Here is a 12,029-nt window from a genome sequence, read left to right as displayed (position 1 = left end):
GAGCATCTGGGAAAGCAGGGATCAGTTCTGGACGGGATGGCTGTTTGATAAACTGTGAACAATTAGGATCTTGGTGTGGTTGTGAAGTGAGGGTAGTTTAGCAATTTGGATATCACCAGTAACAGTCCAGGGCATAGCAAAGTGAGTTTGGGGCATCATTAGTAAGAAAACAAAAGAGTTGGTTGTGCCATTTTACAGTTACCTTGGGAAACAGTGCTTCCTATCGTAGGAAGGGAGACTTGGCCTAGGGAGATAGAAACTTTGCTTCCAAAAATCTCAGGAAATAAAAAATTCCCACTTGGAAGCTGTAGGTGCTGTTAAAGAGAAAAGCCACAGGCCCAAAATGGCTTTACTTGTGCTAAAGCCCTTTATACAAAACTTATATTTGATAACTAACCTAATCACAACTTCAAAATACAATCACCAGAAATGTAATCCAATCAACCAGTTGGGAATTTGCTGGTCAGTACTGAAGAAGTAATCTGGCACGTGGCCCCTTTCCATTATCTCCTCACTCCTACCCTGTCAGTGGAAGAAGAGGCAATTAGCTGTGAAAACCTTGCTGTTCCTTCCTTTCTCCCCTCCAAAGAGGTCCTGGCCTATAAATAATCCTTTCTCTTATTTTACTAATAGCTCCCATGCCCCACCCTTTTTCCTCTAAAAAGTTCTTAGTTTGTACAACCCCTTGGAGCACCCTTCTTATTTCTAGGTGGGAGGCTGTCTGATTCTTGAGTCATTTAATAAAACCAATTAGATCTTCAGATTTACTTGATTGAATTTTTTCTCGGTGTTGTGCAGACTTGGTTTCAATATGAGTATTTTTGTGTGCTAATGATGTAATTCAGAGCTGAGGCACTTAGAAGGAGCTATAGGGAGGACATAATGGGAGGGTTACAAAGGTCTAGTCAAAGCTATGGTTTTTTCAGTAGTCATGTATGGATGTGCGAGTTCAACCATAAAGAAAGCTGAGTGCTGAAGAACTGATACTTTTGAACTGTGGTGTTGGAGAAGACTCTTGAGAGTCCCTTGGACAGCAAGGAGATCAAACCAGTCAATCCTAAAGGAAATCAGTCCTGAATATTCATTGGAAAGACTAATGCTGAAGCTGAAGCTCCAATATTTGGCCACCTGATTCGAAGAACTGACTCACTGGAAAAGATCCTGATGCTGGAAAAGATTGAAGGCAGGAGGAGAAGTGTTCAACAGAGATGGTTGGATGGCATCACCAACTCAATGGACATGAGTTTGAGCAAGTTCTGGGAGTTGGTGATGGACAGGGAAACCTGGCCTGCTGTAGTCCATGGGGTTGTAAAGAGTCGGACACGACTGAGTGACTGAACTGAACAAACTAGGGATAAAAGAGGATATGGAAAGGGCAAAAAAGATCCCCTCTTTTTTCGCCCTCTTCTTGATGTCTAGCACAGTGACTAACATTTAATAAGTATTTATTGAATGAGTCATTCAATGTTTTGGCCCTGAAATGCCAGGGAAGAAGGGACAATGAACTGGTATGTATTTTGAACCATATCTATGCCAGGTGTAGTGCTAAGGCTTTTGTGAAAGAGTAATGTAGGCTTAACTCCTCCCTCCCAACTTACCTGCTAAGTTAAAAAGTATCTGGTGACCTGTTGGGAGTAGAGTTTGGATGGCACAGATCATCCTTGGTCTGTTGAATTGATTCCTTTATCTTGTTTAATATATTTCCATTTACCATTGAAGGGCTTCCCTTGTGGCTCAGCTAGTAAAGAGTCCGCCTGCAATGCAGGACACCTGGGTTCCATCCCTGGGTTGGGAAGATGCCCTGGAGAAGGGAAAGGCTACCCACTCGAGTATTCTGGCCTGGAGAATTTCATGGACTATCCATGGAGTTGTAAAGAGTCAGACAGGGCTGAGTGACTTTCACTTCACTTCACTATAGAAAGGAAAAGGTCACCAACTTTTTAAAGCAAAATTTCTCCACGTCTTGGAAATTGGAATTCATTTTGTATGTCTTTATAATTCCTCTGTTCTTTTTCACTTGTTCACCCTTCTGTCCTTCCCCACCAGCTTTGATGAATATATTGTTGAGAAGTTAAAGGTTTAAAGTAAGTATATTGGTACTTGCCTGGCAGTCCAAGTGGATAAGACTCTGCTCTTACACTGCATAGGGCCACAGGTCCCATCCCTGGTTGGGGAACTAAGATACTGAATGCTGCGCAGCGCAGCCAAAAACAAAGTCCTTATTAATTGGTAGACTTTTAAGTTCAGAATTGTGCACTCATTAGATCATCGTTTTGTTCCTAGGGTTGCAAAGAGTCAGACATGACTGAGCAACTGAACAACAGATTCTGTATAATGGAGACACCATCCTAGCCTGAAATACTGATGATAGTCTTGCAATTAGGAAAAAATCAGTACACTTAAAAAAAAAATTGAAGTCTAATTGACTTACAATATTGTATTAGTTTCAGAATCACTCCATTCTTAATCACAACAGAATGACACAAACTTAACCTTTTATCTATCTGTACTTTCATTTCTTCTTAATGTTTAATTGTGCTGTTAATATTCTCTAGATCTAATATGGGTTTTCCCCCCACCGACTATTTATTGACTATATATGTATTTTTTATACCTCTAATTTGAAATACAGTTGTTATGTATCCATCTTATGTAGTCATTTCCCTGATGACTACAATGCCTTTCTTCCCGTGCTGCCTCTTTTTAATTTGATCCGGTGTATCTACTCTCTGGAAAAACAGTTGATTATTTCAAGACTTTAGGAAAATAGTTCTGTCACCATCTCACTTTGACTTTTTGAAGTTCACTATCTTCTCATTTAAAAATGTCTTGGACACCCAAGACTTGGGCTTCCCTTGTGGCTCAGCTGGTAAAGAATCCGCGTGCAATGAAATTAAAGTACAATGAAATTGTGCTTTAAAAAGTTGGTGACCTTTTCCTTTCTATGATGAAGTGAAGTGATAGTGGCTCAGTCCTGCCCAACTCTTTGCAACCCCATGGATAGTCCATGGAATTCTCCAGGCCAGAATACTGGAGTGGGTAGCTTTTCCCTTCTCCAGGGGATCTTCCCAACCCAGGGATGGAACCCAGGTGTCCTGCATTGCAGGTGGACTCTTTACCAGCTGAGCCACAAGGGAGGTCCTTTCTATGGTAAAGTGAAAGTGAAAGTCGTTCAGTCCTATTCGACTCTTTGCGACCAGAGGTCTCTCGCATTGCAGGCAGATTCTTTACCAGCTGAGCCACAAGGGAAGCCCTTCTATGGTAAATGGAAATATATTAAACAAGATAAAGGAATCAATTCAAAATGAGGGAGACATTGGTTCGATCCCTGGGTTGGGAATATCTCCTGGAGAAGGGAAAGGCTATCCACTCCAGTATCCTGGCCTGGAGAATTCCATGGACTGTATTGTCCATTGGGTCGCAGAGTTGGACACGACTGAGCGACTTTCATTTTCATTTTGGACGCCAAAGTGTCTCAGGAAAAAAAAAAAAAAATCGCAAAAGCCAACTCGGTATCTTGGTATAACATTAATAATAACTTTCTTGGAATTAAAGACCGTACCTACTCTGCTCTATCTCTCGGGGAGGGGGGGGTGGGCGGACATTAAAAAACAACTATTAATAGACATCCACGACCAAGCTGTGAGAGGGTTTGATTTTTTTCCTCCCGGGGAACAAACGAAGAACCTGCCGGGAGAAGCTTTCAGGGCGGAGCCCAGGGAGCTTAGGTTCCTACCATTGGTTCTTCCGGAGCCTCCGCCCCGCCCCTGTCCCGCCTCCTGGATGGACGAACCAATAGGGGCGTAAGTTGTGGTTTAAACACGGAGTCTGGCGCGCCCGCGGGAGAAGGGTCTTGCGAGAGTTTGGCTGTTGCTCCGAACGTGGGTGAACCGAGCGGTACCGAGTGGTTGGGCGGGCACGGTCCGGCGGCGTAGGAAGCGGGAGTAGGCTTTGTGTGTGTGTGTGTGTGGAGGGGGGGGGTGGGGTTCGGGGCCTGGGAACCGGGGTCCAGGTGTCTGGGAGCCGGGGCCTGGGATTTGGGGGCTGGGACTTCCCTGGAACGTCAGACGCGCTCACCCGGCTTGAGCCACGGTCTTGAACTGCGTGCGCGACCCACGGCAGTTGGGGTCCAATGAGTACCAGGGCCTGTGCCAGTCCCAGACAGCCAACTCTTCAGGAATTTAGGGACCCTGACGCAGGCGTCAAGAATTAAGAACTGGATTAAATGTTTGTTGGCTCAAGACCCGGCTTTTACCTCTTCTTAGCTCCTGTTTTTGCGTAGACGGCCCTAGGGTAGAAAGTTGGGTCAGAGCTACACTTTAGCTTCTTTCATCTTCCCTAACTCCCAAGGTTTAACGAGTGTTTCACACCCCTAGTTGATCCAGAATGGCTACTCTGATCTATGTTGATAAGGAAAATGGAGAACCAGGCATCCATGTGGCTCCTAAGGACGGGCTGAAGCTGGGGCCTGTGCCTTGTAAGTATACAGGCGGCTATCAGGTACACAGGTATAGTGAATCAGTGGTGGGTGTGGCTTGGAGCTGGGAGTGGCCCAAATATACTTTGTGGGCAGTTGGAGTCGTGCGTGCTAAGTCGCTTCAGTCATGTCCGACTTTTTGCGACCCTATGGACTCTGTAGTCCGCCAGGCTCTGCTGTCCATGGAATTCTCCAGGCAAGAATACTGGAGTGGGTCGCCATGCCCTTCGCCAGGATATCTTCCTGACCCAGGGATTGAACCAGAGTCTCTTAAATCGCCTGTATTGCCAGGCGGGTTCTTTACCACGAGCGCCACCTGGGAAGCCCAGTGGGAGTCGAGTTGACCCAATACTCCTACTGCGGAGTACTTACGGGTCTCTTCATGTTCAGTATCTTTTTTTTTTTTTAATTATTTATTTTGGCTGTGCTGGGTCTTTATTGCTGCCTGGCCTTTTCTCTAGGTGCGATGAGTCGGGGATACTTTTTATTTGTGATGCCCAGGCTTCTCATTGCAGTAGCTTGTGTTGTTGCAGAACATGGGCTCTAGGGGATGCTGACTTCAGCAGTTGAGACAGGTGGGCTCAATAGTTGTGGCTCCAGAGCACAGGCTTAATATTTGTGGCACATGGACTTAGTTGCTCTGTGGCATGTGGGAGTTCCTGGATCAGGGATCAAACCCCTGTCTCCTGCATTGGCAGGTGGATTCTTTACTACTGAGAAACCAGAGAAGCCCTCATGTTCAGTATCTTAAAGAGATTATTTAAGAGGGTAGTGAACTGAAATGGTGTTAGGCATAGGACCATCCCACTGTCAAAAGTGGGGGTTAAGTTTGGCTGTGAGAATTAGGCCAAGTTTATAGGCACAGTCAGTTTCAGGTTGCACAGGTGTTTACTGCTGGAATGATCTTATGGTAAGACTTTTTCTTTAGCAGTCAAAGCTTTGGATGGGAGATCTCAGGTTTCAACACCACGTGTTGGCAAAATGTTTGATGCTCCACCAGCTTTACCAAAAACTGCAAGAAAGGCTTTGGGAACTGTCAACAGAGCTACAGAAAAATCAGTTAAGACGAATGGACCGCTCAAACAGAAACAGACAACTTTCTCTACCAAAAAGGTAAGTGTTGGCTATAATTAAAGACTTCAGCACTTTAACTCTTAAAATGACTACTGGCATCTTACCTGACACTCTCCTCTGTGAATGGAAGGAAATAGAGACTAGCAAAGTAGATTAACAGAAGAGAATCATCATACAGTCTTTATCAACTTCTCTGTACCTTGAGATCACATGTATCAGGAGCAGCTGGTTAATATTTTTGCCTCACCTGTCTTTAACAAGTGTCTTAGACTACTGAGTACTGTGAAAAGTGAAAGTGAAGTCGCTCAGTCATGTCCAATTCTTTGAGACCCCGTGGACTGTAGCCTACCAGGCTTCCTCTGTCCATGGGATTCTCCAGGCAAGAATACTGGAGTGGGTTACCATTTCCTTCTGCAGGGGATCTTCCTGACCCAGGGATCGAACCCAGGTCTCCCACATTGGAGGCAGACACTTTAACCTCTGAGCCACCAGGGAAGCTTTTGAGTACTGTGAGGGAGGGTACTTTGCAAGAGGTCATGATGCTAATATAATAGCTCAGGTGCTGCCATCCTCTTCCCCTCCTTTCAGAGCAAGCACTAGCTTTGTAGGTTATAACTTGATAGCATGTTGACCTTTGTACATGTGTTTACAAACTGTAGGTCAGTGCATCCCAGACTGAGAGGACTTGGCTGTGAAAGATGACTTCAGCATGTGAATTAGCACTGCATTTCAGTAATTGTTTTAATGTGTATTAGGAAAAAAACAACTAGTATACTTGATGTCAAACTGTTACGTGTGGTTTTAGGACAAAGATGTCTTTTTTTTAAAAAACTGAGTTGAGTAAGAGAAATGCTAAGTGCAAGTATTGCAAGGATATAGCAAAAATGATGGGAACGTGACAGAACTGAAATGTGGGAAGCCTTGTCCTAGTAATTTCCTCTAGGCATGCACATGTGATGTAGGAATAAATCAAGACTCTACAAGCTTCCATTTTGGCCCACCACCATCATGGACTGCCTACCAGTTCCAGACTAGAGAATTATCCACGGTGGGCATCTAAAGTCCTTGACTGTCTTTGGCTCTTACACGGTGTTGTGTATTTGAGGAACACAAATTGGTTTTTAATATTAACTCAATAATTTAGGTAACACTGATGGAAAATCACATTTCCAAAAGCCAAAAATGGCTTCTAGGATTAGTTTCTATTCTGGGTGATTTATGCCCATTTTCTCTTCTATTAGGTTAGGTTGGGCGATTGAGTCAATTAGCTCTGAGTTAACTCTAGTCTGGGGCTTTCCTGGTAACTCAGTAGTAAAGAATCCACCTGCAATGCAGGAGACTCAGGTTTGATCTCTGGGTGAAGAAGATCCCTTGGACAAGGAAATGGCAACCCACTCCAGTATTTTTGCATGGGAAATCTCACGGACAAAGAAGCTTGGTGGGTTACACAGTCCTTGGGATTGCAAAAGAGTCGGACACAACTTACCAACTAAAAACAGACTCTGCTCTGTATTTTGATAATTTATGCTAACAGGTGCTAATACTTGTATCTCAGCCTTAACTTTTGAGTCATGATACTAGAATTGATTGCTGAATTGTATTTGTGTGTGATTTTGAGAATGAGAGGGTATGGTTTCTTAGAAATTGAAAACAAATTTAAAATGTGGTGAAGCAATCCCATGTCTTGAAGAATCTCTCCAATCTCTTGTACTAATCAGTTGACTCTTCACTCTTACTAATGGATGTTTTCTTGGGTTTGTTTTAGATTACTGAGAAGACTGTTAAAGCAAAAAGTTCGGTTCCTGCCTCAGATGACACCTATCCAGAAATAGAAAAATTCTTTCCCTTCAATCCATTAGGTACTCTTTTGGTATTGTCCAAATGCTTTAGCTTTCAGTATCTCTTAGGATCCAATTCAACTGTAACTTGATATGGCTCTGAATATGATTTGTGATCTAAAACTATAACAAGGCTGTCTGAATCTGGGGTGCTTTGGACAGATAACTTGTGGATTTATTTTTAAGGCATCATCTTAAGTCAGAAGAGGAATCAGAGCAAAGATGGGAAAAAATTCTTGTCCTCAAAAGCTAAAACCATCCAAGGGGAGATTACTTGTTCAGTGTTAGCAGACAGCCTTCCTAGCAAGCCCACTTTTAGAAAATGGACTTGATGTCAAGTTGAACAATGAAAAGCAAGCCTGAAAAATCCACATAGCCAGTGAGAACATATGCTTTTTGACTTCTTCAACCTCCTACATGTATCTGAAATATTTTTTATAATAGAATCGACTTTTTTCAAGCTTTAATGTACTCACATTGAGGAGAGTAGACTGTATGCCAGGTGCTATTGGCTTAGGATGTAGTGGTTAACAAGGCAGGCCCCACCCTGAGGAAGCCCAAGATTTGGAGGGCAAGTCAGACACTGAACAAATCTTTCACTTTGAGTGTGACCCAAGGAGAAAAACAGGGCTTGTTAGCGGGGACTGAACCTAGCCTGGAAGAGCAGGGAAGTGTTTTCTCAGCAAGTGACTTCCAGTGGAGGCTTGAAGGATGTAAGGAGAGAGTTGGGTGGAGAAGGGGCAGGGCTGGGCGCCAGCACTGTAACAGACAAGAGATCTTGAGGCAGAAAGGACTGGAGTGGTTCTGGAAAACTGAAAAGCAGGGTGAACGATGACACTGGTGAGGGGGTTGGCCAAATCACACAGGGTCTTTGAGATTCCTGAGCTGGGTTTTTTGCCTTTTGATCCAAAGAGCATTTAATTATTCCACTAGTGTACATCTCGGAGAAGGCAATGGCACCCCACTCCAGTACTCCTGCCTGGAAAATCCCATGGATGGAGGAGCCTGGTGGGCTGCAATCCATGGGGTCGCTGAGGGTCCGACACGACTGAGCGACTTCACTTTCACTTTTCACTTTCATGCATTGGAGAAGGAAATGGCAACCCACTCCAGTGTTCTTGCCTGGAGAATTCCAGGGACGGGGGAGCCTGGTGGGCTGCTGTCTATGGGGTGGCACAGAGTCGGACACGACTGAAGTGACTTAGCAGCAGCAGTAGCAGTATACATCTAGGCTGTTTCTGGCTTTTATATATGTTACAAAACAATTCTGCAATTATTGTTGAGAGTTTGTGAGTATACCTAGAGAGTAAACTCCAAGAATTACTGGGTCTCAAAGCTGTGTGATTAAGTTTTGATAAAATGTGGTGCATCTCATCATTATCATTCAGGAAAATGAGGTAGATTTATGCATATTGAGGGCTTTCCAGGTAACTCAAATGGTAAAGAGTCTGCCTGTAATGCAGGCGACCTGGGTTGGGAAGATCCCCTGGAGAAAGGCGTGGAAACCAACTCCAATATTCTTGCCTGAAGAATTCCTCCATGAACGGCCTGGTAGGCCAGAGTCCATGAGGTTGCAAAGAGTTAGACATGACTGAGCGGCTAACACTTTCACACTTTGAGCATATTGGCCAGGAAAGAGGACTACGTACAACAGCTGTGTTGGGGGAAAGAGATATTGCTAACCTGGCTTCCAAAATAGCGTAAGTTATTGAAACCACCTTCAGTAGATGAGGATGCCCGCTTTCCCCTTGTTCTCTAACTGCAAATGTTTTAAAACTATCAGAAAGATAATTGGTATTTTGTTGTTTAAAATTGTGGTATGTGAGTGTGTCTGAGCATATTTGACTATTGGTCATTTATAGTTTTTAAATTTTCTGTCTGTATCTTTGTTTTCTCTTGACTTTTGTGCCTTTCTTATACTCTGTGTCTGTGTGTGTAAGAACTCTCTGGATAAAGGTAATTAGCCCTGTGTGTTGCAGACTTATTTCCTCTGGGGTCTTTTGTCTGTTTGTTTTTCTTTACAATTCAGTGGTTTAAATTAAGTAGTCACATAAACTGTTTCTTAAATTTCTTTTAGGACTTTTACACTCTTAAAAATTAGTGAAGACCCCAAAAAACTTTTTGCATGTTGTTTTATATATCCTATATTTTAAGTTAAAATTGAAAAGCTTAAAAGTGTTAATTTGTTAAAATACAATAAATCCATTACATTAGTGTACATAGCTTAAAACAAAATTTAATGAGTGGCGTGGTTTTATGTTTTTGAAAATTTGCTCAATCTGGCTTAACATAAAACAGCTAGAGTCACATGGGATTGTGCATTGCATCTGTTGAATCTGTTTTTGGCTGATGTACATGAAGAAAATCTGGCCTTTTGCAGCCATGGTTAGGAAAAGAGAAACATTTAAAGTCTTTTAAGATAAGTATAGATAGTGTTCTTTGCTATTACACTAAAATTCAACTTGTGGCTGCTTCTGTATGCATAGTTGCAATGTAGAATCTGAAACCATTTCAGTAATCATTGTATTCTCTGACACTTAAATCCATTGGTCTGTTTTGCACTTTGAATGTCTTATCCTGCATTTATCACCATTGATCATTTAGAAATACTGGTTTGCTGGGAAATGTAGTTCATCCACAAGTTGAAATGTTTCTTTATGCGTGTCAAAAGCACACTCATTAATGCTTACCACTGACCTCATCAGAAAAGTCTTCAGTACTAGGGAGCTCTCAAGCTAATGATTGCAAATAAGTTTTCTGAAATTCTAGGGGTTTTATTCCTCTTGAAACTGTGGATTTTATCACTGGCAACAAATACTGCTTCTCTTGAACTGGTAGACTTTCATTGCTTGGAGAAAATGTGCAACACATATCCAAGTCTGAGTTACCAAAGTTTTTCAGTTTTTTATAGTAAATGGTGTCCAGAAGTAACACCTCTGGTTTAGCTTGCAAATCAAATAATTGCACATATCTTTTTTCTTGGAAAACACCACGGTACTTCAGTATATGATTTCACAACTTATACAGAATACTAAAAAGACATGTTTTCAAGGGTTGAGAGCTCATAAAATTAATACTTTTTTTTTTTTACTGCATATGGTAAAGTGATATGTGAAACAGGCACTTTTTAAAAATACCAGTGAATGGTAGTGAGAAATCCTGCCTTGATTTGTGCTAAGGCACAGAAGTTTTATCCTCTGTTGCTTTTGGACCACCATTGCAGATGTCAGCACAGTGGGAAAAGGTATTAGTATTAGTATGAAAATAGTTTGAGCTCCTGGGCCCCATGAAAGGGTCTCAGACTGGCAGGGTGCCACTCACCACCCTGAGAACTGCTGCCCTGACAAAGTGCTTTCTATGGCAGATTTTGAGAGTTTTGACCTGCCTGAGGAGCACCAGATCGCCCACCTCCCCTTGAGTGGAGTGCCTCTCATGATCCTTGATGAGGAGAGGGAGCTTGAGCAGCTGTTACACGTGGGCCCGCCTTCGCCTCTGAAGATGCCTCCTCTGCTGTGGGAGTCTAGTAAGTGAACAAGTGCCCTTCTAGAAGGGCTGTAAACAACCTGTGTCATAATACTTCCATTACTGTGAGGATAGGGTTGTGCAGAAGGTTAGTAATTTCTATCCTTCACACTGAAGGAATAAGGTTTCAGGATAATGAGAACTATTCTCAACTGGTACTGTTTTTTAGTTGCAAATACCCAATAAAATTAAGTCATTCTGGAATCTGGACAGTCTTACATACAAGCAAAACAAGGTGAAATTTAGTGTATAACTTTTTATATTAAGAGTTGATGTAAAATAAACTTGCTTGAAATGAGAGTTCCAAGTTAATCCAAAGCTCATGTAGGATCAAGACCCACACAATAGCAGGAGGTTTTAGGTCTTGGTTCAGATTGGTGGTCAAAAGCCACTATCAGCATGTTTTCTATTATATCTGATGGAATAACTTACATTATTTGCCAGATTACAGTAGTGATAATTGTTGGCAGTTACTTGGGTCTCTAAGAGAATTTGGGGTACTTCTATGATTTATTTCATAATGAAGGTTAATTCTGGGACCATAGCCACCTTCTAAGAAATAAGTGAAAAGGTGTATGTAGATGTATGTAGGTGGGGGGCAGGGGTATAATTCATGAGACAAAGGGGAAAAGAGTTCGAGTTCATGATTAAAGTGAAACCAATGTGTGTGTTGACGGACATGCGGATTTGCAGATACTGAATAAGAAATTCCTGTTTTCTAGATCTGTTGCAGTCTCCCTCAAGCATTCTGTCGACTCTGGATGTTGAATTGCCACCTGTTTGCTGTGACTTAGATATTTAAATTTCTTAGCACTTTATAGTTTGGCTATGTATTAATGGTTTGTATTAATAAAGCAGTTCTTTGTTTAACAGACTGTTCCTAATATTGTGGTTGGTATTGTTTAGAATTTGCTTAAAATGTAGCAGGCTACAGGCTGCACAGCCCTTAGCCCGCTGTTGCTGTTGGTGCCCGCTGCCTTAACCTTGCACCCTGTCCAGGCAATGGTGACCATGAGACTTGCTAGTGGTCCTGCTCAGCCATTGGTTTGTACTGTGGTGGGCCCCTCCCCCAAGGGACCAACTGTCAGTGAGTGACGGTTAGTGGTCTGCTCAGCCAT

General features: G+C 42.6%; 1 protein-coding gene across 7 annotated transcripts; it reads left to right on the top strand.

Annotated features, from left to right (window-relative positions):
* The first annotated feature begins 3,813 nt into the window (after positions 1 to 3,813).
* Positions 3,814 to 11,786, top strand: PTTG1 (PTTG1 regulator of sister chromatid separation, securin). Of its 7 annotated transcripts, none has more exons than XM_006073458.4 (6): positions 3,814 to 3,944; positions 4,377 to 4,477; positions 5,406 to 5,590; positions 7,317 to 7,410; positions 10,754 to 10,912; positions 11,634 to 11,786. In XM_006073458.4, exons 2-6 carry the CDS (start codon positions 4,387 to 4,389, stop codon positions 11,711 to 11,713), a joined length of 609 nt encoding a protein of 202 aa, XP_006073520.2. In that variant the 5' UTR covers positions 3,814 to 3,944; positions 4,377 to 4,386; the 3' UTR covers positions 11,714 to 11,786. The 7 variants fall into 7 exon arrangements, with proteins under 7 accessions (XP_006073520.2, XP_006073524.2, XP_006073521.2 ...); XM_006073462.4 differs by having other exon boundaries at positions 3,816 to 3,944; positions 5,409 to 5,590; XM_006073459.4 differs by having other exon boundaries at positions 3,822 to 3,881.
* The last annotated feature ends 243 nt before the right edge of the window (positions 11,787 to 12,029 follow it).

Source organism: Bubalus bubalis, chromosome 9 (genome assembly GCF_019923935.1).
Source record: "Bubalus bubalis isolate 160015118507 breed Murrah chromosome 9, NDDB_SH_1, whole genome shotgun sequence".
NCBI lineage: Eukaryota > Metazoa > Chordata > Mammalia > Artiodactyla > Bovidae > Bubalus > Bubalus bubalis.
This window is presented reverse-complemented; position numbering and strand designations above follow the sequence as displayed.